This window comes from Euleptes europaea, chromosome 21 (genome assembly GCF_029931775.1).
Source record: "Euleptes europaea isolate rEulEur1 chromosome 21, rEulEur1.hap1, whole genome shotgun sequence".
Classification (NCBI taxonomy): domain Eukaryota; kingdom Metazoa; phylum Chordata; class Lepidosauria; order Squamata; family Sphaerodactylidae; genus Euleptes; species Euleptes europaea.
Genome location: NC_079332.1, coordinates 1,567,727 through 1,588,406, shown reverse-complemented (window position 1 = coordinate 1,588,406; position 20,680 = coordinate 1,567,727). Strand labels below are relative to the sequence as shown.

General features: G+C 56.1%; 2 protein-coding genes across 2 annotated transcripts; one reads left to right on the top strand and one right to left on the bottom strand.

Annotated features, from left to right (window-relative positions):
• Positions 1-590: 590 nt before the first annotated feature.
• LOC130492845 (lipopolysaccharide-induced tumor necrosis factor-alpha factor-like) lies at positions 591-3,435 on the top strand. Its single transcript, XM_056866632.1, has 4 exons — positions 591-1,011; positions 1,633-1,728; positions 2,850-3,015; positions 3,327-3,435. Exons 1-4 carry the CDS (start codon positions 591-593, stop codon positions 3,433-3,435), a joined length of 792 nt encoding a protein of 263 aa, XP_056722610.1.
• Positions 3,436-8,734: 5,299 nt separating this feature from the next.
• Positions 8,735-20,359, bottom strand: ERN2 (endoplasmic reticulum to nucleus signaling 2). Its single transcript, XM_056866553.1, has 22 exons — positions 20,055-20,359; positions 19,588-19,688; positions 19,223-19,256; positions 17,989-18,061; positions 17,451-17,523; positions 16,455-16,577; positions 15,983-16,099; positions 15,000-15,258; positions 14,207-14,285; positions 13,963-14,113; positions 13,611-13,732; positions 13,041-13,208; positions 12,392-12,626; positions 12,186-12,288; positions 11,710-11,899; positions 11,232-11,331; positions 10,918-11,117; positions 10,684-10,831; positions 10,243-10,370; positions 9,684-9,807; positions 9,363-9,430; positions 8,735-8,911 (listed from the first exon to the last, which is right to left on the bottom strand). The coding sequence occupies exons 1-22, from the start codon at positions 20,357-20,359 to the stop codon at positions 8,735-8,737; spliced, it is 3,078 nt and encodes a 1,025-aa protein (XP_056722531.1).
• Between the last annotated feature and the right edge of the window lie 321 nt (positions 20,360-20,680).

Sequence of the window (20,680 nt, the reverse complement as noted above, 5' to 3'; positions counted from 1 at the left end):
GGTGAGCTCTCCTTCCTTGGAGGTTTTTAAGCAGAGGCTAATGGCTATCTGTCAGCCATGCTGATTCTATGACCTTAGGTTGTTCATGAGAGTGAGGGCACCTTGGCCATCTTCTGGGCATGGAGTAGGGGTCACTGGGTGTGTGTGGGGGAGGTAGTTGTGAATTTCCTGCATTGTGCAGGGGGTTGGACTAGATGACCCTGGTGGTTCCTTCCAACTCTATGATTGTACCACATGGCTTTGAATACAAGTCTGACTTTGAAAAGGGCTCAAAAACTCCAGCTGGTCCAAAATACAGTAGCCAGGATGTTCGCTATCTCTTCCCCTTGGGAATTGGTGGATGAAGGAACTCTTTTGTGACTTTGCCTGGCTAATAGAGTTTTCCCAGGAAAGCATTTTAGGCCCTTGTTTCGATGGAAGAGAGTGCGAAATGTCAGGCAGACATTCGCAGAATGAGAGAATCAAGCCGAACCCCAACCCCCACCCCCACCCCGCTGTAAAGCCTCAGGTCTCTCCCCCTAGTCTGGCCAAAGGTTGGCTCAAAAGCCTCATCTTCACTCTGTTGTATCTTTCACAGACAAACCAAAAGGATGGAGCAGAAGAAGGAGAATGTCTCCTTTCCAATGGCCGACCTGAAACGTCCTCCAGCCCCCTACGCTCCAGGATATTCATCATCATACACACCAGAATTGTACCCGGCACCACAGGCCAAGAAATCATACACCGCAGCGCCGCAGGCCTCAAAGCAGTATGTTCCAGAACCGCAGCCCTCAAAATCCTATGCTCCCCCAGATGCACCAAAATCATACACCCCCGATCCGCACGCCCCAAAATCATACAGCTCGGATCCATACACTGCAAAATCCTACAGCTCAGATCCATACGCGCCAAAGTCATATAGCTCGGATCTGTACGCGCCAAAGTCATATAGCTCGGATCCGTACGCGCCGTCATATAGCTCGGATCCATTTGCAGTAGATCCTTGCGCACCAGAACATTACGAAACCTCAGGTACGTAGTCGGCCAGAATCACAATTGCCCGAATGCCAGATTTTAAGATGCATCCAAGTTGCATCAGAATCTTTGGGGCGTAGGTCTTCCTGGACTGGACGCATATTTCGCTGCGCTGAGGGGGGGAAACCAAACCTCAAATTAAAAATACCCCCATAGAAAGCGTGTCGGAAGGAAGACTGCTCTGGAATCCTCCTTCTGATGTGGGAGGGTGGAGGGGGGTTGTTTGTGAGCAGAGGTTGGGTGGTTTCTTAAACCATCCCCCCTGCACATAGAGAAATAAGATGCTAGGAGAAGGATTCCAGATTCTAAGCGCGGGAAGAGAAAGAAAGCATCCTTGCCATGTGCACGCCTGCACCAGCCGCGCACTGAGATGCAGCTGAACGTGTTGCTTGGTCCCGGGCTTCTGGCCACCTTTCTGCCCAGCCTTCCTCCACCGATGGATCAACCCGACCTGCAAGTTATTCGCAAGCAAGGTTTGGGGGGTGGCAGCCAGCCTGGCCCCCATTTCCTTTCAGAAGGACCCAAAAGCAGATCAACATGGGGGTCATTTCCGTTCTTAGCTGAGCCGTCTCTGTGCAAAGTGCCCATTTTGCCTGCCTTCCTTCTCTCCCGCTCTAGACAACTATTCCTACACCATGGAAATTATTGATGACGAATGTCCGTCTCCCCCACCCTATTCATTGGAAGAGGTCCATTGTGACAAAGGACAATCAGGTAGGTGCCAGAAACCTTTCTCTTGGATGGGGGAAATTATGTCTTTATTTATTTAGTTTGTTTATATGCCGCCTTTCTCCCCGATGGGAGCCCAAAGCAGCTTACATCATTCTCCTTTCCTCTGTCTTATCCTCACAGCAACCCTGTGAGGTAGGGTAGGCTGACAGAGTGTGACGTGGGGCTGAGACCCACCACCTCCCAGCTCACCTGCTCTGTACGCCAGGCTTAAATTTAACTACCTTTCCTTCCAATGGCAAATAGAAACTTCTATTAGTCCTCATGCCTCCTTCAGGCTTGGCATCTAAAACGAAGCACATCTCTTAACTTTCATGACAGTTTTTTTTTTAACTGATGCTTTTAATTCATGAAAAGGCAGATGATCAGTTGAAGACCCTTTAACAGGCAGATGATTTGAATGATAAACCCTGCTGTGCTGAAATAGTGGGGCAGATCTGTAATGGAATGTTAAATGGGACTCATAGAATCATAGAATTGGAAGAGACCACCAGGGTCATCTAGTCCAGCCCCCTGCACAATGCAGGACATTCACAACTACCTCCCCCCCCACACACACACCCAGTGACCCCCTACTCCATGCCCAGAAGATGGCCAAGATGCCCTCCCTCTCATAATCGCCTGAGGTCATAGAATCAGCATTGCTGACAGATGGCCATCTAGTCTCTGCTTCAAAACCTCCAGGGAAGGAGAGCCCGCCACCTCCCGAGGAAGCCTGTTCCACTGAGGAACCGCTGTAACTGTTAGAAAATTCTTTCTAATGTATAGACGGAAACTCTTTTGATTTAATTTCAACCCATTGGTTCTGGTCCAACCTCCTGGGGCAACAGAAAACGACCCGGCCCCCTCCTCCATATGACAGCCCTTCAAGTCCTTGAAGATGGTTATCATATCCCCTCTCAGTCTAAACATACCCAGCTCCTTCAACCTTTCCCTATAGGACTTGGTCTCCAGACCCCTCACCATCTTTGTTGCCCTCCTCTGGACACATGCCAGCTTGTCTACATCCTTTTAAAACTGCGGTGCCCAAAACTGAACACAGCACCCGAGGTGAGGTCTAACCGTCTGCAAGAAGAACAAAAACCATTTGCCCCTCTTACCATCAGGCTGCTGCTCAGGGGCTAGCCAGCCGCCAGTCGTTGTCGCTGGGATCTTCTCGAGCTCACCCGCCTCGACCATCTGCCCCTGCTGCCGCCAGATCATTACCACGGAGGTCGTCTTCCGCGTGGGATCTCTGACATACGCACTCTGCACTTGCATGTGCATGGTTGGGTAAGAGCTGTTAAAAATAATACCTGTGCCTTCCTGGGTTGGATCCAAATCCTCAAAACTCAACAATAAACCCCCATGCAGAGTTTTGAGAATTCAGATGGGGAAAATGTGCATCAAGAAGGCAGCAAATCCAAGGCAAAACCTCCCATGCATAAATGGCCTCTTTCGTGCATTGGAAATGGATTGAAAGTGCATTATTCAGCCTGTGCGAAAGCGCCCTCGGTTTAAGACCATTTCCTTTGTTCTCTACCATGTGAATTAGTCTGAGATCTTAACACCGTCTCCTCCCACCCACCCCACCTCTCTTCCAGCTGCTGCCTGGGGTGCTGCCTGATCCCCTTTGCCTCCAAATGCTGCAAGGACGTGGACCACTACTGCCCCTGCTGCCGGTACCACATCTACCGCTACAAGAGGCTATAGAGCTCTTTGGCCGCTGGAGGTCGGCTCGGAGGGAAGTGGCGTCTCCTGCCCAGAGGGGTGTGCATATATGAAATCCCCTTGCCTCGACGGATCCGTACATCCCAATCTGAAGGCCTGCGAGGAGTCGCCCTCCACTTTGCTTTGCCCGCCGCTCGGCTGCTGTGCCCTGGCCTCTCAAACTCAGCTCTTAGGAAGTGGGTGCCACTCAAGAGGGTGCCACTCAGAGGGCCCGCCATTTGCCCCGGCGGCTCCTCTGCTGTACCTTCCCCGCCCTGCTAAGGTTGCCAACTCCGGTTTGGGAAACCCCTGGAGAATTGGAGGCACTGCCTGGAGAGTTTGGGGAGAGAGCTCGGTGGGGTATATAATGGCCCACAGCCCGCACTCCAGGGGAACTGATCTCCACAGACTGGAGACCATTTGGGATTCCCACACAACTGCAGGCCCCACTTGGAGGCTGGTCGCTACCCCCCCTGCTGCCCCCCGCCCCGCAATTCCTTCTTTGGGCTTTGCCCTCCAGACTCCCCTTTCAGTTCCTCCCTGCAGCCTGCCCAGATCCAGCCCGCCTCCATTCTTGCACCCAGCCTATGATCCTGCCCAAACTCTGAATGCAGCCGGGAAGCCTTCTGCACATGCCCAGAGGTCTCTGGCTGTTCTTCCTATCTCTCCCCCCCACCCGCCCAGCTCACTTGCACATTGGGGGCCATAGGGAAAATCTTTTTTTGGAGATGAGAGCGATGCCGTGCGTGAGAGATCCTGGATCTAAAAGTGAATGTATTTGGATGAGAAACTTTTGCACTATTAAAGTTATGCTGGACACAAATTAACATGATGCTGTAGAGAGAGGGGGGGAGATCTGGGTTCTCCCTCTCTCGTCTGCCTGCGGCTCCTTATTTTCCTGTTTCAAGTGATTTATATTCCGCATAGGGGGAACATTGGCTGCTAAGTATGGCTCTTGATACCATTACAATACACACAGAGAGACACACACTTTAGGCAGAGAGACGTTCCCAGAAAAGGGCTCAAATAAACGTTGAGAATACCTGATCAGATCGGACATGTGTTTTAAAAAGCAGCGTGGTGTAGTGGTTAAGAGTGGTGGTTTGGAGCGGTGGAGTCTGATCTGGTGAACTGGATTTGTTTCCCCACTCCTCCACCTGAAGCCAGCTGGGTGACCTTGGGCTAGTCACAGCTCTCTCAGCCCCACCTACCTCACAGAGTGTGTGTTGTGGGGAGGGGAAGGGAAGGTGCTTGTAAGCCGGTTTGAGTCTCCCTTAAGTGGTAGAGAAAGCCCTCTTCCTCCTCCTCCTCCTTCAAAAAGCAGCCATTGGAGAGGACCAAAAGTAGATGGAGTAGAATTTGCTATGAAATTGGGGTGGGGAGTTCAGCTACTTCTGCTTGATGCCAGACCCCTGATCCAAATCAGGCTTCCTAGAGGCACCTGGTTGGCCACTGTGTGAACAGACTGCTGGACTTGATGGGCCTGGATCTGATCCAGCAGGGCTTTTCTTATGTTCTTCTTATGTTCTAGCTGCTTCTTACTGCACTGAGCACACGTCACGAGAGCCACCGTGGGATCCTATGTACCCTTATTCTAGTAAAAACCCATCCACTTCGATGGGCTTAGTCCAGAATAACCGCCTAGGATTGTCCTGTCCATCACAAATTCTCAACATCCCATGTTGTTTGGTCCTACGACTCCAAAGCAGGCGCATAAACCAGAGTGGCTTGCTCTCTGCTACAGGCAGCCGACAATCCTCTTTGCTGGCGTATGTGAATGGAGTGCCACACATGAACACATGAAGCTGCCTCATACTGAATGAGACCCCTGGTTCATCAAAGTCAGTATTCTCTACTCAGACCAGCAAGAGGCTCTCCAGGGTCTCAGGCACAGAGGTCTTTCACGTCACCTACTTGTCTGGTTCCTTTAACTGGAGATGCTGGGGACTGAACCTGGGGCCTTCTGCATGCCAAGCAGATGCTCTACCACTGAGCCACAGCCCCTCCCAGAACTACACAAAGTGCTTTTCAAGGGAGGGTCTGACACACGTTCCGCAGACATAGAGGCCAAGCAGTGATTAAATTATTTTATCTAATGTGTTTCGTTCACCGTCCATCTCTTTCCCCGAGACAACTCAATGCAGGTGGCAAAAATGTTAAAAGCCTTGTGGCGGAAACAGGATAAATCATACAACAACATGACACAGCAAGACTGGATTGCAACATTAGAAAGCAATGCGATATAAACAGCATTCAGATGTGACGCATCATGAGCAATGCAAAAATTGGATGGCTGAAATGAGAAAACAATGCCGGGAGAACCAGATGACACTTACAACCCCCCACCCCAGTTGCAGCTGATTTATAGGGAGACTGGGAATTTTTCAAGGCAAGAGACATTCAGTGGTGGTTTGCCATTGCCTGCCTCTGCGTAGCAGCCCTCAATTCTGTGGTGGTCTCCCATCCAAATACTGACCCAGGCTGACCCTGCTTGGCTTCCAAGATCTGATAAGATCAGGCTGGCCTGGAGCATCCAGGTCAGGAAATACATGTGACACACAATTTCACCTCCCACAGCTCCACGCGCCTTTGTTTTGCACATCCCAAGCAAAGAGAGGGGGTGTGGGAAATGAGCGCACACATGAGCCAATGCCAAGTTATACAGGCAGGGTTCCTTTCGGTTGTTCTCTTCAGAGTTTGAACAGTAAGGGGGTATCATACATAGAGATTACATCCGATGGTTGAAATTAAATTATGGGGTGGTGTGTGCGAGTAGAATCTCAGCCTAGCTCTTTGCAAAATAGGTTCAGTTTTGCTGTTTCTATTACAATATATTTTAAATGACGTTCCCAACTATAAATGTGCTGGGACTTTTATTTTATTTTTAAAGAATGCTTTTGGGAAGTTTCTGTTTAGAACGATCACCAAAGTTGTCAGAAGCCGTGCAAGAGATCGTCTCCATTTCTCTCTCAACAATGATCTGGCCCTTCAGAAGAGCCAAAGCACTGTGTCAAGAGATCCCCTGGTTAATTTTGACCAAGGAGAACAGAGATGGTGGACTCGATCCGAGAGCTTGCCTCGCCTAAGGCAACCTGGGGAGGATGCGGCGGACATTCTCCGGATCAGGGCTCATTCTCCACTCGTGTGAAATCGATTTCCCCGGCCCTTTAGCGCCATCCCGTGGTGACTTCGAAGTTCTACAAGCCCTAAAAATGCCTACTGTTTAAGCAGTGGGCTTTGAAGCGCCGAAGCACACATGCCTATTATATTAGGTGTTGTGGAACACAGGCAGGATGGTGCTGCTGCAGTCGTCTTGGTTTTGAGGCACCTGGTTGGCCACTGTGTGAACAGACTGCTGGACTTCATGGGCCTTGGTCTGATCCAGTGTGGCTTTTCTTATGTCCTTATGTTCTTAAGGGATTTGGGGGCAAGGGAATTCTTCAGTGGGGCAAATCCCAGCTCTGTGTATGTGGGAGGGGGCCCACCCTGGCAACAGCCTTGGTTTCACCTAAAAGACCTAAAGCAAGCCCAAAGGAACAATTACAATCTGACCCAGAGAAAGGGCTTAATCCCTGACCTCATCTGGCCACCTCCCCTTATGTACCATGAGTACTTCACCTGGCCAGCATGGACATGGCAAGTCCCAGAGGACTGTCATAAGAGCTGGGATGAGGTCTAGAGACATGAGATGTGCATGTGTAGGATACACACACACACTCATATGTCTCATTAGGGATGTATGTGTGTTCCCCATTTTGTTTCTTCGGATATCTCTCCCGGAATTGGGTTCCATTTTTCACTCTTAGCTTTGTAGACGTGTGTGCATTAATTCCATACGTTTTCCTACATAAACTATACTGCATTTGTGCACATGATGAATATCATCTATACTGTAAAAAATCATCGTGCCGATTTATTTGTTGCACAATGTAACAAAAACGTGGATGTATTTACAGGAATACTTTGGTGCAAGGAAACAAAACAGTGCAAAAGAAATCAAGGAGCTGTCCAGCTCCCTGCGCTTTGCCAGAGCCATGGTGGACAGACTGCTGGGCTCCGAGCCCTCTGCCTAAAGGCCGGCCGGCACCGAAAACAGTCTCTCCCCCACCCCGCTTCTATTTTAAACACCGAAATTGAATAAAGTTATTTTGCACGCTGCTTTGCTGTTTGTCGTGATGCTGATTTGAAACTTCCGTTTGACTTCAGACCAATCTTTTTTTTGGGGGGAGGTCGGTGAGCATCTCAAGACATGTGGTCCCCGAGGAAGCCGCTCATCCCATCCCATTAGCTTATCCGATTGCAGTGTTTTTACCCTGCCCTTCACCTCAAAGGAAAGCCAGGGGTCTAACAGTCAGGAAAGTTGAGGCCGGCAACAGGCCGAGTCGCGAAGAAACACCTCATTCTTCAGGCAGAATTTTGCTGGATGACCTGTTAATGAGAGGACCATTCTGGGGGGTGGAGGGGACATGAATGCAAACGGTTGCTGTAAGTCAGAAGTGGCGTGGCAGCACTTAGCACATGCACGCTTCCCCGTTCTTCCTCATGTTGCTACAGGGAAAAGAGGCCGGGGCTACAGCGGCCTCCCACGGCAGAAGCCTTGGGAAAGATGCTTTACTCTTGTATAGAAATGGAGGCCTGGGGGTGGGGTGGGGGCACCACATCTCGACCCCTGCCAGTGTACCCTTCTTGTGGCTCAAAGTCCTGCCTCTTTTCCCCAGAGAAGAGGGGGGCCTGCCTCCCACCCCTTCTCACGGGGAGGCGCACCTAAGACGAGACACAGGCATGGAGGGGGGGGGGACGGATGTCTCCTGCCACCGCAAAGGAGGGGAAGTTCAAAGACAGCTTTCCTCTTCCTCCTGGATCACAGCCACAATGGAAGCGTTGTGTTTGGGTTTTTTTATTTACAAAATTGAGTTACAAAAGATCGCTGCTCCCCCAACCTACAGCCACGGGTTCCGCTCAGCGGTGTTTCTGGGTCTTGGGTCTCCTGCCGTCAGCGAGGGGCCCCAAGGAACACCAGGATTTTGCTCTTCAAAAAGGGGAAACAGACCAGAAGTGCTACAGCCACCTCTCTTGGCGAGGGAAACACGCCCCACAGAGAATCACAGCCTCGGGCCCATCCGTTTCCTCAGACGGGCGTTTTGGATACCGGCATAGCCTGGGTGCACAAACACCCACATGCTGCCCACAGCAGTGGGGCGGGGGGGGGGGGGGGCAAATCGGCAGCCAGCTCTGCCCCCCCCCTTCAGACAGCGGTCCTTCAGGGTGCCGGCCTCTTGCAGACCCCGTGGCCTCGGTCAATTCACGGTTCAGGGTGGTAATACGGCCGCAGCAGCCTCTCGCCGGCACAGGCCCGCATGGCCTGGTGGGTGTGCAGGAGGAGGCGGGGGAAGCGGGATGTAAAGTACTGTACAAACTCGTGAGGGACGGCGCCGAGGGTCTCCTGGACCTCCGCGGGCAGCTCGCGGTAATGATGCTTCTGGGGAGGGAAAGAGAGAGAGCTGCTCTCCATGCATCGGTCCCTGAACCACCACAGCGAGGAAGAAGAAGGCGGGGCACAGGGGGGCGTGGGGGTGCGCGAGAGAAATCCACACCTGCCGCTCAGAAGGAGGCCGCCAAGGCAGGGGTGTTGTGCAGGGTTTGGCCTGCTCTTTATACATCCAGGTTTCAGAAACCTGATTGGCACAGGGGAGGGTGGAGAACCAGGGCCAGCTAGACTGTCAGGGCTAGAAGAGGGACACGGAACAATACCCCCTACTGACACACCAGCCCGGCACCTGCACAGGTACATTTGCAAGACTGCACAGGCCAAGCAACTCCATTTCTAACGTCTCGGCGCCCACAAGCCCTGGACGTTTGCTTGAAACAGTGCAGACAGGGGCAGGGGAGATTATCATGGCACAACCTCCGGAGTCCGGGTCGGGGGCTACCTTATTCCTCATGGCCCTCAAGAGGTCCCGCACCGACTGGCCTTTGTACGCCCGGAACTTCCTGAGGTCTGGGGAGAAAAGCAACAGGTTGATGGGGCAGCTGCCATCCCTCGGTAAAAAGACATCATCGTGGTGAAGAATAAACTCGCTGGGAATCTGTTCTGCCCGCAAGGAGACATGAGACTCCTGTCTGTTTTCGCCACATCTGTCTAATTTGGCTGGCTCCCTGCCACAGTGTAGCCCCCAGCTGTTGTGTGGTGCGAGTCGCCAGGGGTGCTGCCAGTCCAATGCACAGCGCCAAGGCCCTCTGCGTGCCCTCACCTGTCTGCAATGGGATGGAGATCTGGGCCCGCCAGTTGCCCCTCACGACCACCTCTCCTCCGGCCTCCAGCACGCTGAGAAGGGGCCCGCCCACCGGCTCCTTTTCTAGCCTGTCACTGACGTCCTGGATGGAGAAGAGAGGGATTCGCACTCAACTCAGGCACAACAGTGCCCATTTGTGTTCTGGCCCGGCTTGTGAGTGGTGGTGGGGGGCTACGCAGCAGAAGCTCACTTTCCAAAGTGCAAAGCTCCCTTGTAGTGGTTAAGAGCGGTGGTTTGCAGCGGTGGAGTCTGATCTGGAGAACCGGGTTCGATTCCCCACTCCTCCACATGAGCAGGGAAGGCTAATGTGGTGAACTGGATTTGTTTCCCTGCTCCTACACACGAAGCCAGCTGGGTGACCTTGGGCAAGTCACACCCTCTCAGCCCCACCTACCTCACAGGGTGTCTGTTGTGGGGAGGGGAAGGGAAGGTGATTGTAAGCCGGTTTGATTCTTTCTTAAGTGGGAGAGAAAGTTGGCACACAAAAACCAACTCTTCTTCTCTCCCACGAGCTCACCTGGAAAAACTGCAGCTGCTTCTCTCGGCTCCAGAAGAAGGGGCTTGCCAGGACCCAGGCAGCAGAGGGGCGCCCGCGGGGGTCGCTGCTGATCATGGCTTCTATCAACTCCCGGCCAACAACGTTGTCTGGGGTGGGGACAGCCAATGCAAAGAACAGGTTCAGGGATGCCGCTTTCTCAGACCCCTTGAGCGCTTCACATTCATTGTGTCCATATGCCTGCAGTGTAGGCGACACAGATGGTCTCCACACTGCAGATTGGGGGGGGGGTAGTGGCAACGGTTGAGAACCGTGGTTTACCTGTGGCCAGGTCCCACATCCCTCCTGGCTCACAGCTCAGCCTCTCTCTCGCTCGCCAGCAGGGGCCTGGCTGCAAATTCCTCTCAGGCCCCTGAAGCTGGGAGCGCAGCCACGGCCATGTCCTTCCCCCCTTTTCCTCACCGTGCGTCTCCGGCTGCAGGTGCTCCAGCCGGTAGGCCCCAGCCAGGATATTGGCCTGGCGATGCAAACGGTCTCCGAAGGGATGCCGCCCTCCAGATACGACGTAGTAAAAGACGCAGCCGGCTGAGAAGATGTCCACGGCGCATGTCTGCAAGAGACCAGGAGGAGGAGGGAGTCAAGGCAGGCCAGGACTCAGCATCTCGTGCCCCACAAGGCTGCTTGCGCCCCACTCACCGGGTTCCCCTGTGGGGCCTCTCGCAGCACCTCGGGAGCAATCCAGCCCTCGGTGCCCGGGATGCCCGAGCGCAGGCTGAAGCTCTCACGGCCGGCCTCCAGCTTCTTGCAGAGGCCAAAGTCAGAGATGACGGCGCGGATTTTCCCGTGGCAGTCGGGGGCCGAGATCAGGATGTTGCAGGGCTTCAAGTCGCGGTGGGCTGCAAGATCCCCCCCCAACACAGTGCACAGTGTTAATTGTGCATGGGCAGGGGGAGTGAATACCTTCTGAGAAACTACCACCACCCTCCCTGAGGTGTGGGGCTTGCCCTTACCTATGCCAAGGGAATGCAAATGCGCCAAACCAGACATAGTTTGTTGTAGCAACGAGACAGGGTCCAGGACCCGGCTGCCGAGGGTGGGGCTCTCCACATACTGGGGTGGGGTGGGGAGCAGAAAGACAGGGAATCACCTGATGGAAGCCAAAAGTGGGAAGCCTTCCCTTCCCACCAGTGCCAGGCTAATTCTGGGAAGGGAACTGCTACAGCTGGAATTTTAAAATCTAAGAAGCACATGTAATTGATTTATAATGTCTGGTTCCTGTAACTGGAGATGCTACTCGGGATTGAACCTGGGGCCTTCTGCATGCCAAGCAAAGGCTCTGCCACGGAGTCACGGCCCTCCCCATTCTCCCATCCCGCTGCCCAGGCCGGACGTCAAAGAGGTTCGGCACAGCGGGACTACCCTATCCCAAGGCCTGCCCCAAAGAGCTATGGGCGGGGGGGGGGTCCTGCGAAGGGAGCATGGCCTCACTTCCTGCAGCGTCCCAGCACACAGCTCCAGGGCCAGGTAGTGGAACTGCCGGTCCTTCTCCGTGCAGAAGTAGCGCACAACGTTGGGGTGCTCGTCCGATTCGCGGAGCAGCTGGACCTCCCGGTCCACCAGGTGGGTGCTCTCCGGCAAGAGGCGCTTCACCGCCACCCTGCGCCCGTCGAAGTGGCCCCTGGCAAAGGGAAGCCCCCCCCCCCCGGTGAGTGCGGATGGCCCAAGCAGGACCTGCAACTGGTTCCCGGAGGGCATGACCTCCCCTCCACCCCCCACAACTCTCTGCCAGCAACACTGCTGAGCTCCTGGCCTTCTGCGCTTTGCCCAAGGTGGGACGGGGGCGCCTCCACAAATCCCTCCGGCCCACCCCGACAGCAGGAGCGTGGACTTGACCTGCACCCCCCTCCCCAAACCAAACCCTCCAGCACAAACCTCAGAGCTGTATGTTCGGGACCACGTCTTACCTGAAGACACAGGTGCCCCCCGCCCCACGGCCCACCACGTCCTTGGGGTTGAAGGAGATCTTCCCCACAATGAGGATTTCAGAGTTAGTCGCTGCTGCTGCCGCTGCAGGGAGGGGGAGCAGAACCACACCTGAGCTGGCCCCTCCATTCCCTATACCCCCTCGCCGCCAGGCCAAAGGGACCCTCCCCCACAGGTCTGCACCCACCTGGGGTGGCGCTGCAGTCGGACTTCCCCTCGGCGGAAGGGAGGCCACTGCTGAGCTCCTGCTGCTGCAGGGACCCCCTTGGGGCTATATCTGGCACAGTGCTGGGGGCCGCCGGGAGTTGCTCCACTGGGGTGCGCCTGGGAGGCAGACCCCCCAGGGCCCCTGGGTGCTGCAAGAGCTCCTCCAGCCGCCGTTCCAGGTGCCGCTGCTGATCTCGGTTCTGCCGCTGCATTTGCTGGGGGAGGGGCACGAGCATACGGGGGGGGGGTTACATCCCACATTCCCTCCATCTTTGCTCTCAGAGTAAAGCAAGTTCCCGGACCTTAGAAAGGCAAGTCCCCCCCCTCCCCTTGAACACACATGAACACATGAAGCTGCCTTCTACTGCATCAGACCCTGGGTCCATCAAAGCCAATATTGTCTACTCAGATGGGCAGTGGCTCTCCAGGGCCTCAGGGTCTTTCACATCACCTACCTGCCTAGTCCCTTTAACTGGAGATGCCGGGGATTGAACCTGGGACCTTCTGCATGCCAAGCAGATGCTCTACCACTGAGCCACGGCGCCTCTCTGCTTGGAAAGCTATGCTCTGGGGTGGCAGAGCAGGGGCAAAAGATTCATGGGAGGGGGGATGGAGCAAAGCTCGCTTACCCAGAGCATGAGGAAAAGGACCCCCCCGCCAAAAAACACAGCCACGACTCCGGGCGCCACGAGTTCCCAGGGGCCAAACGCTGGGTCAGACTCCATTGGCTCCAGGGGGGGCTCCGCTGAATATCGCCCCTCATCAGCTCCATCCTCAGGGCCGCCTTCTGTCAGAAGCTGGAGCACAGAAGCAGGCGGGAAGGGGGTGGGGTGGGAGTGGGGCTGCAGCTCCCGAGCTCGGCCCCCAAAGCCCTTCCTCATCCCCACAGTCAGGGTTGCCGGGTCCCTCTTCGCCACTGGCGGGAGGTTTGGGGGTCAGAACCTGAGGAGGGTGGGGTTTGGGGAGGGACATCAATGCCATAGAGTCCAATTGGCAAAGCGGCCGTTTTCTCCAGGTGAACTGATCTTTGTTGGCTGAAGATCAGTTGTAATAGCAGGAGAACTCCAGCTAGTACCTGGAGGTTGGCAACCCTACCCATGGTGGGCTGGGGCTCTTTGGGGAGGGGGGAGGAGGAGGGAAGACACTCAGAGCTTAGAGATACACCGTCCCTGTTATCTCAGGACCGTCCTGCCACATACTTCATCGAAGAGTGTCCTGGGAGGGGACGTGGGGGTCATCAAGGCCTCGGGGGTCCTCCTCAGGGTCTCGGGAAAGGCCCTGAGCATGGTCGTGTGGACCACGGGGGGCAGCTCGTGGTGCCCTGTGGGGAAAGATCAACCATTTTGCCTCCATCGCATGGCACGGACCCCTGCGCCGAGTGGGTCGCCAGCTCCAGAGTTGAACCGCTAGGACATTTCTCCACAAGCCCAGCCAAGATCTCCCCTGAGGTCCTCTGGCACAACTCAGAACGAGTCCCTGCCCTCTTTTGCAGGGCGGCACTCAGAGCAACCATTGCTCCCCTGGTGAAGAAAGGAACGGCAGGACACTCACCTATGAGCAGCCACCGGCTGGGAGGAAGGGTGACGCTGCCCTGCGGGTACCTGACGTCTGTGCTGGGCGTGATTTCACACTCGCCGGACTTTTGGAGCGTGACCTCTGCAGTAGTGGGGCCGCTGACCCGCGCCAGGGTCACCCCCCGAGGCTGTGGGAGGCAGAGGCAGCTCAGTAGGCTCCCTCAGGCTCCACCACGTCTCCCCCTAGGGCCCCCAAAGGCAGAAAGAGAGGAGGCTCTCACCACCAGCGCCACTCCCTCGTGCACCAGGGACGTCAAGGCGTAGAGGCATGTGGCATCTTTGCCCACGTAGAGCGTTGGCCTGGGGAAGGGCAAAGGTGGAGGGGGTCAGAGAGGGCAGCAGCGCTAACCAGAAACATCTCAATACAACTGGAGAGCTTCCTGCAAAACCAGGGCCTTCTGCCTGGCGTGGAGTAAAAGCCTCTAGAACTCACTGCCACTGGATTCCCAGCAAGCTCCAAAGAGGAGCAGGTGTCAAGGGGGGAGGTGCCCTTGATACCAATTCCAGGCAGGAACTGCTTACCTTGGAGGAGAAGGAGAAGAAGAAGAGTTGGTTTTTATATGCTGACTTTCTCTACCACTTAAGGGAGACTCAACCCAGCTTACAATCACCTTCCCCTCCCCACAACAGACACCCTGTGAGGTAGGTGGGGCTGAGAGAGCTCTAAGAGAACTGTGACTAGCACAAGGTCACCCATCTGGCTTCGTGTGGAGGAGTGGGGAAACCCACCCGGTTCTCCAGATCAGACTCCACTGCTCCAAACCATCGCTCTTAACCACTACACCACACTGGCTCTCACACTGGAAAGAATTACCCGCTTGGCTACACCTGTCATTCAGGGACAGTTGTGGAAAGGGACCCCCATCCTCCTCCAGGTCCCCACTGCTCTCCCCCACCCCAATTCCACTTGCCTTTAAGTAGCTGCCGTGAAAGACCGAGCTGGATCTCTCCCCCCTCATCCAAGCCCCCTGAACCCAAGGCTGGCAGCCTGACCCACCCCACACCGATACCCACAGCAGCTGTGTCTTGGCGGCAAATTCCTTGGCAGAGCGAGAGTTCCAGTTGAGGAGGTGGAGGCCCTGGGAGCGCAAGGCCAGGTAGCGCAGGCTCTCTGTGCCGACGTTGAGGTGGGGCAGGCGCCGCAAGCTGTCCTGGCGCCAGGTGTAGACCCCCACCACTGGAGACCCATAGTCCTGCATCCACAGCAGCTCCCCGCTGGCCTGGGCCAGGGTCACCAGCAGCCCCTCTCCGCTCGAAGCAAAATGAGCCATTCCTGGGAAGACAGGCAGGTAGGCAGGCGAGAGCTCGGCTGGGCGGCCAGGCCGAGAACACTGTCCTAAACCCAAGCCAGCCCAAGGCCACGAGCCCAGCTCTCACCTTCCATCCCCTCAGAACACGGCATGGCTGCTCCACCGGCTCTCCCATGCCGGGAATCGGTGGCATGGGTCAGCAGAGACCGGAGGTCTGGCTGCCTGGAGGGTTAGCCACTGATGCTGAACACGGTCACCAGAGCACTCATAGGAACCACAGAATGCTTGGCAAGAAATTTTCATATTTCTTAGTGGGGAGGGGGCTGTGGCTCAGTGGCAGAGCCTCTGCTTGGCATGCAGAAGGTCCCAGGTTCAATCCCTGGCATCTCCAGTTAAAGGGACTAGGCAGATAGATGACATGAAAGACTCCTTGCCTGAGACCCTGGAGAGCCGCTGCCGGTCTGAGTAGACTATACTGACTTTGATGGACCGAGGGTCTGATTCAGCAGAAGACAGCTTCGTGTGTGTTCATGTGTCTAGCGTGGCACTCTTGGCTTTAATTTAAAAAGTGAAGCCTCCTCTCCCTTGTAGATTTTCAACATGGGGGGAGGCGGGACCTGAGTTACCCTCAGACACTCCTCCAGCAATCGAATTCCCGACAAACCCGGGGCCTTTGCACGCAGCTTTCCTAGGAAGGAGGGTGAATAAATCTCCCTACTGGGATGGGGTGGCCTCTGCTGCCCAGACTCACCCGCAACTCACCATATTCATCGTTTGGATCATGAAGCGGAGCAGAGTAGTCCAGGTAAGTGCCATTCCACCGCAGTTCGCGGGTCTTGGTGTCGTACATGGTGATGATGTACTCTGTGGACAGGAAGCGTGGGTGTCTTTGGGGGGGGGGGTTGCAGTGGCCAAAGAAAGGGGTGGGCACTGTCATGGATTGGGTTTGACATGCCATCGTTGTGGGTGGAAGGGCAGAAACCAGAAAGGCTCCTTGTTATTAATGCCAAAATAAGCATGCATGAGCGTGCACAAGCGACCCCCCCCCACAGCTACAGTCACATGCCTGAGTTTTCTATGGGATTCAGATCACAGAACTTAGCACTGAGACCAAATCAGGCATCCTGTCGGCAGACCTTGGGGCTGAGGAGGAGAAGGCCCTGCTCATAGCCAGGCTTGGAGCTGGGCGAGCCCAAGGGGAGGGGACAGGGGGTCTTACGGGTGCGTCCAATGAAGAGCAAAGGGGCCGAGGGGCATAGCCCGTCCCAGGCCTCTGTGGAGAGGGTGGTCTGCTTCTGGCCCGATGCCGGGTCCACCACGAACCATGTGTCCTCCTTCTTGCCTGGGAAAACAGAGGGTCTCACATGAACACATGAAGCTGCCTTATACTGGATCAGACCCTCCTGGGTCCATCAAAGTCAGTATTGTCTACTCAGACTGGCAGTGGCTCTCCGGGGTCTCAGGCAGAGATCTTTCACATTACCTACCTGCCTAGTCCCTTTAACTGGAGATGCTGGGGATTGAACCTGGGACCTTCTGCATGCCAAGCAGGTGCTCTGTCACTGAGCCGCAGCCCCTCCCCTCACAGTGTGTTCCAGAGCACCCTCCCAACTCCCCCCACACACACACACATAAAAGGGAGAGGGGTCCCTTCCCCCATCCAAGGGGGCCACTCTGCAGGCTCTTTCCTCTGCAAACTCATTACAGGGAGAGGGGTGGGGGATCACAAGATAATATGCTCCCGTATCCAATTAGAGAATCTAGACTCATTCCTTGTCTAAGAGCTAATCTTTGAAACTGTTTAGCTCCAGATACCTCCAAGATCTATCAAACAAAAGTCCTTTGCAGCCCTCAATTTTGACAGTACAAATGACTTAAATTAGCTGTGAGTTCTGTTCTTCGAACTCTTGCCAGCAAACCCAGCAGAAAACCTTCAAAGAGTCACTACCTTTTATTGAAAAAAAGAAGAAAAAGAAATAATGCATGCAAAAACAGCAAGAAAACCTGGGATTTCATTGGAATTCTGCTAGGCTGGGGTCTTCTGCCGTTCTGAAACCCAGAGGGAAAGGGTCCCTTCCTCTGACTTCCAAGATGCCGAAAACAGGCATCCTGGGAGCCACAAGAACCCTGGTTTGGCAGACTCTCTGGGCCTTCCGACAACTGGCACCGGAGGCGCCCCCCCTCCCCAGCTGCTGACCCCCTCCCCAGGTCTTACCTGTGTAGAGAACTCCGTCAGAGCTCCGGCAGGGGGAAGACTGCACCAGCTGCGGGATGGTGAATGGCAGTTTCTGCAACAGCAAGAGAAGGCAGCGATCCGCCAGGGCTTGCAAACTTCCTGCTTCTGGGGAGGGGAGGGCTCGAGGGCCTAAGTAAAGCCCTCCCCTCCCCCCCCCAATTATCTGCTCCTGGCAAGGAAAGGTCTTTCATGGTGGTTCTGCAGTGCTGCAGTAGAGAACCCTGACTGCATTGTGAGGGGTTGGACTAGATGACCCTGGTGGTCCCTTCGACTCTATGATTCTATGCTTCAAAGTGCTGACCCCCAAGTGAGCCTCTCCCCAGGACAATCTCCCACTGTCAGACCCCTGCCCCAAGCTGCATCCCATTGGGGGCCCCACAAAGAGGCAAATTTTCCCATGGGGGAGGGATCTGGAAACCTGCCCTCCCCCTGATGGAGGAAGCCAGCCAGCCAACAGAGCCAGGGTTCCTGCCAGGGGTCCCAGGGGAAAGGGGGCTGCCCTCCATCTACCACTCACCATCAGGCCCTCTTTGTTTTTGCCCCCCAGGATGTACAGGCTGCCGTCGTTGGGGTCCGGAAGAAAGGCTGGCCTGGGAAGGGGAGAAGCAGACAGAGTGGTGCTCTTGGGGTGTGTCCCACACGACAGCCAGAAGAGAAATGGAGAAGCCGCCAAAGAGGCTCGGAGCTAGGCCCCCCACAATTGCCCTGAGGCGGGAAGGCTCCCTTCCACGCTCGTTCTCTGCCCTCTGCCACTGTGGCGGCGGTAGGGTTGCCAACCTCCAGGTACTAGGGAATGAAAGAACCTATGCTGAAAATAGTGAAAGCTAGATAAGAAAGCAGCACGTGGCTCAATACTCAATTCAAAACAAAACCAAGGGTTAATTTATTCAAAATAAAATCATTCAAAAATCAACCAACAAACCAAAGTAAAAGGTAAGAGTGTTGACATCACACAATTCGCCTTGCAGGGCTTAAAACAGCAGCCTCGCAGGGCTTAAGGCAGCACCTTTGAACACACAAAGGGCTATATACTTCAATGTAGCCAAAAGGATTTTGGTTGCTTTCTTCGTGATTATATGTTCCTAAGCCTTTGGGCTGCTTTGAAATTTTATCTTTTCGTTACATGTTATAGCCTTTTGGTTTGGTTTGTTGGTTGATTTTTGAATGATTTTATTTTGAATAAATTAACCCTTGGTTTTGTTTTGAATTGAGTATTGAGCCACGTGCTGCTTTCTTATCTAACCTCCAGGTACTAGCTGGAGATCTCCTGCTATTACAGCTGATCTCCAGCCAATAGAGATCAGTTACTCTGGAGAAAATGGCTGCTTTGGCAATTGGACTCTATGGCATTGAAATCCCTCCCCTCCCCAAGCCCCACCCACTTCAGGCTCCACCCCCAAAATCTGACAACCCTAGGCAGCAGGGCTCTCCTGCCTCCGAACATGGCCAGGGCTGAGGGGTCCCTCCCAGCTGCAACTCTGGCATCTTCTCCTTCTCTTCCTGTTCACCCCTGCCCCTCTCCAAAGACCCCCGTGCTGGGAAGCTTCCCTCTGGAAGAAGGAAGAACCAGGGACCCATGCCACGTGCCACGCCGGCATCTTGGAGGCCCATGGCGACACAACCACCTCTGCCCTGCAGGAGGGGTCAGAAAGCAGCCGGGACCACCCCAGGAATCCTGCGCCCCCCCCCCCTGGCACGGATCCGGCCCCTCCCCCCTAACCACTGGGCCAAACCCCAGAGGAGGCACTCACTCAGCCATGTCCACTGGCACCTGCAGGGTTGGCGCTAAAGGAGAGAAGGGGGAGGCCCAGGTCAGGTGAGGAAGAGACACCGCCGCCACAATGTCCAAGGGCAAAATCGGGAGAGCTCTTGCCCAGCGCTGTCGGTCACCAGCTGTCAGCGAGGGCATCCAGTCGAGCCCCGGAACGAAGTACTGAAGTCTGACACCAGCCAGGCTTATAGCACAGATCAAGCCAATCCCCCAAAAGGAGGTGCCCTCCGGGTACTGGGGGACGGGACGGGCGAGAGGCAGCCCTGGGGGCTTTGGTTGCTCGAGGAGGAGGAGGGGGGGCCCTGCCACCCCCACCCCCCGCCCCCACCCCTGCAGGGAGCTCACCATCCTCCAGCGTCCACTTGACGGCCCCGGTCCTCTTACTCACGGCGTGGAGGTTGCCGTCCAGGGTGGAGACGAAAAGCAGCCCTTCCGGGGCAGAGCCTCTACAGCCAGAGAGACACTACACGGGGGCCGGGGGGGGGGCGAGAAGAGGCAAGGCTGAGGCTGGAGGGGGGGGGAACCAGCCGGCCCCCTGCAAGGGGGGAAGGGAAACCCCGCTCTCCCTGCCCCTCCGCCCCACCTTGGCAGGCAAGGCCAGGGCAAAGGGGGGAGAGGCTGTTCCCCAGGTGCTATGGGGCAGGCTGGGCATTGGCAGGGCACCGCTCCCACCCCCGGCTTCAGAAACGGGGTGTGGGGGGGCACAGAGAGGCGGGGGCCTGGGCAGGTGCAGTCCGATCCACGCAGAGAAGCGGCAGGTGCCCTTGGCAGGATGCCGCCCGCGGGACTGGCGCATCCGGGTGCCAGCTCACCTGTCCCGCCCTGCGCAAACAGAGCCGGGGGTGGGGAGGGGGGCTTCCTTGGCACGCCGGCCCCAGGGCGGCCCCCAGCTCCAGCGCTGCGGGGCCCCAGGGCGCAGGATCGGCCGGGGGCGGCGAGCGGGACGTGTCCCGCCCGCCCCGTCGGTCTGTCGGCGGGCGAGGCGCGCTTCCCGGCGGCTGCGAGCAGGGCTCGGCCGTGCCCGGGTCCCCTCCCGCCTCACCTGCGCCAGGTGTAGCAGCAGCGCCGGCAGCAGCGCCTGGGGGACCCCCCGTCGGGGCCCGTCGAGCCCGCCCATGGGTGGCCTTGCGCCCCTCCATGCCCGTCAGGGCCGCTGGACCCCTCCGGAGCCCCGCATGGCGCCGCTCGCAGCCGGATCTGGCCCCGGGCCGCCCCGCCCCAGGGCCTGCTGGCCAGTGGGGCGGGCCCGCCCCTCCCCAGGGCCCCGCCTGGCCGTCGGGCTTCCCGAGACCTCTGCCGGCAGGAGTTCAGGCTGGCCCGGGGGGCTGGCGCTCCCGCAACTGAACCTCACAACAGCCCTGCGAGGTGGGCGACTGGCCCAGACCCCCGCGGCCCCTGCAAAGCAGGCCAGAGCTCATCCGGACCTCGCCCGCCTGCA

Bases quoted from the DNA above. Each gene is read 5' to 3' on its own strand.
- LOC130492845 (XM_056866632.1), top strand. From the start codon at position 591: ATGGAGCAGAAGAAGGAGAATGTCTCCTTTCCAATGGCCGACCTGAAA. The intron at 1,012-1,632 runs GTACGTAGTCGG...CTCCCGCTCTAG, and splicing joins AGAACATTACGAAACCTCAG to ACAACTATTCCTACACCATG. The intron at 3,016-3,326 runs GTAAGAGCTGTT...CCTCTCTTCCAG, and splicing joins ACTTGCATGTGCATGGTTGG to CTGCTGCCTGGGGTGCTGCC.
- ERN2 (XM_056866553.1), bottom strand. From the start codon at position 20,359: ATGGGCGGGCTCGACGGGCCCCGACGGGGGGTCCCCCAGGCGCTGCTG. The intron at 17,524-17,988 runs GTGAGTGGTAGA...TTGCTGTTGCAG, and splicing joins AAAACAAAGAGGGCCTGATG to AAACTGCCATTCACCATCCC. The intron at 9,808-10,242 runs GTGAGCTCGTGG...TTCTCCATCCAG, and splicing joins AGCAGCTGCAGTTTTTCCAG to GACGTCAGTGACAGGCTAGA.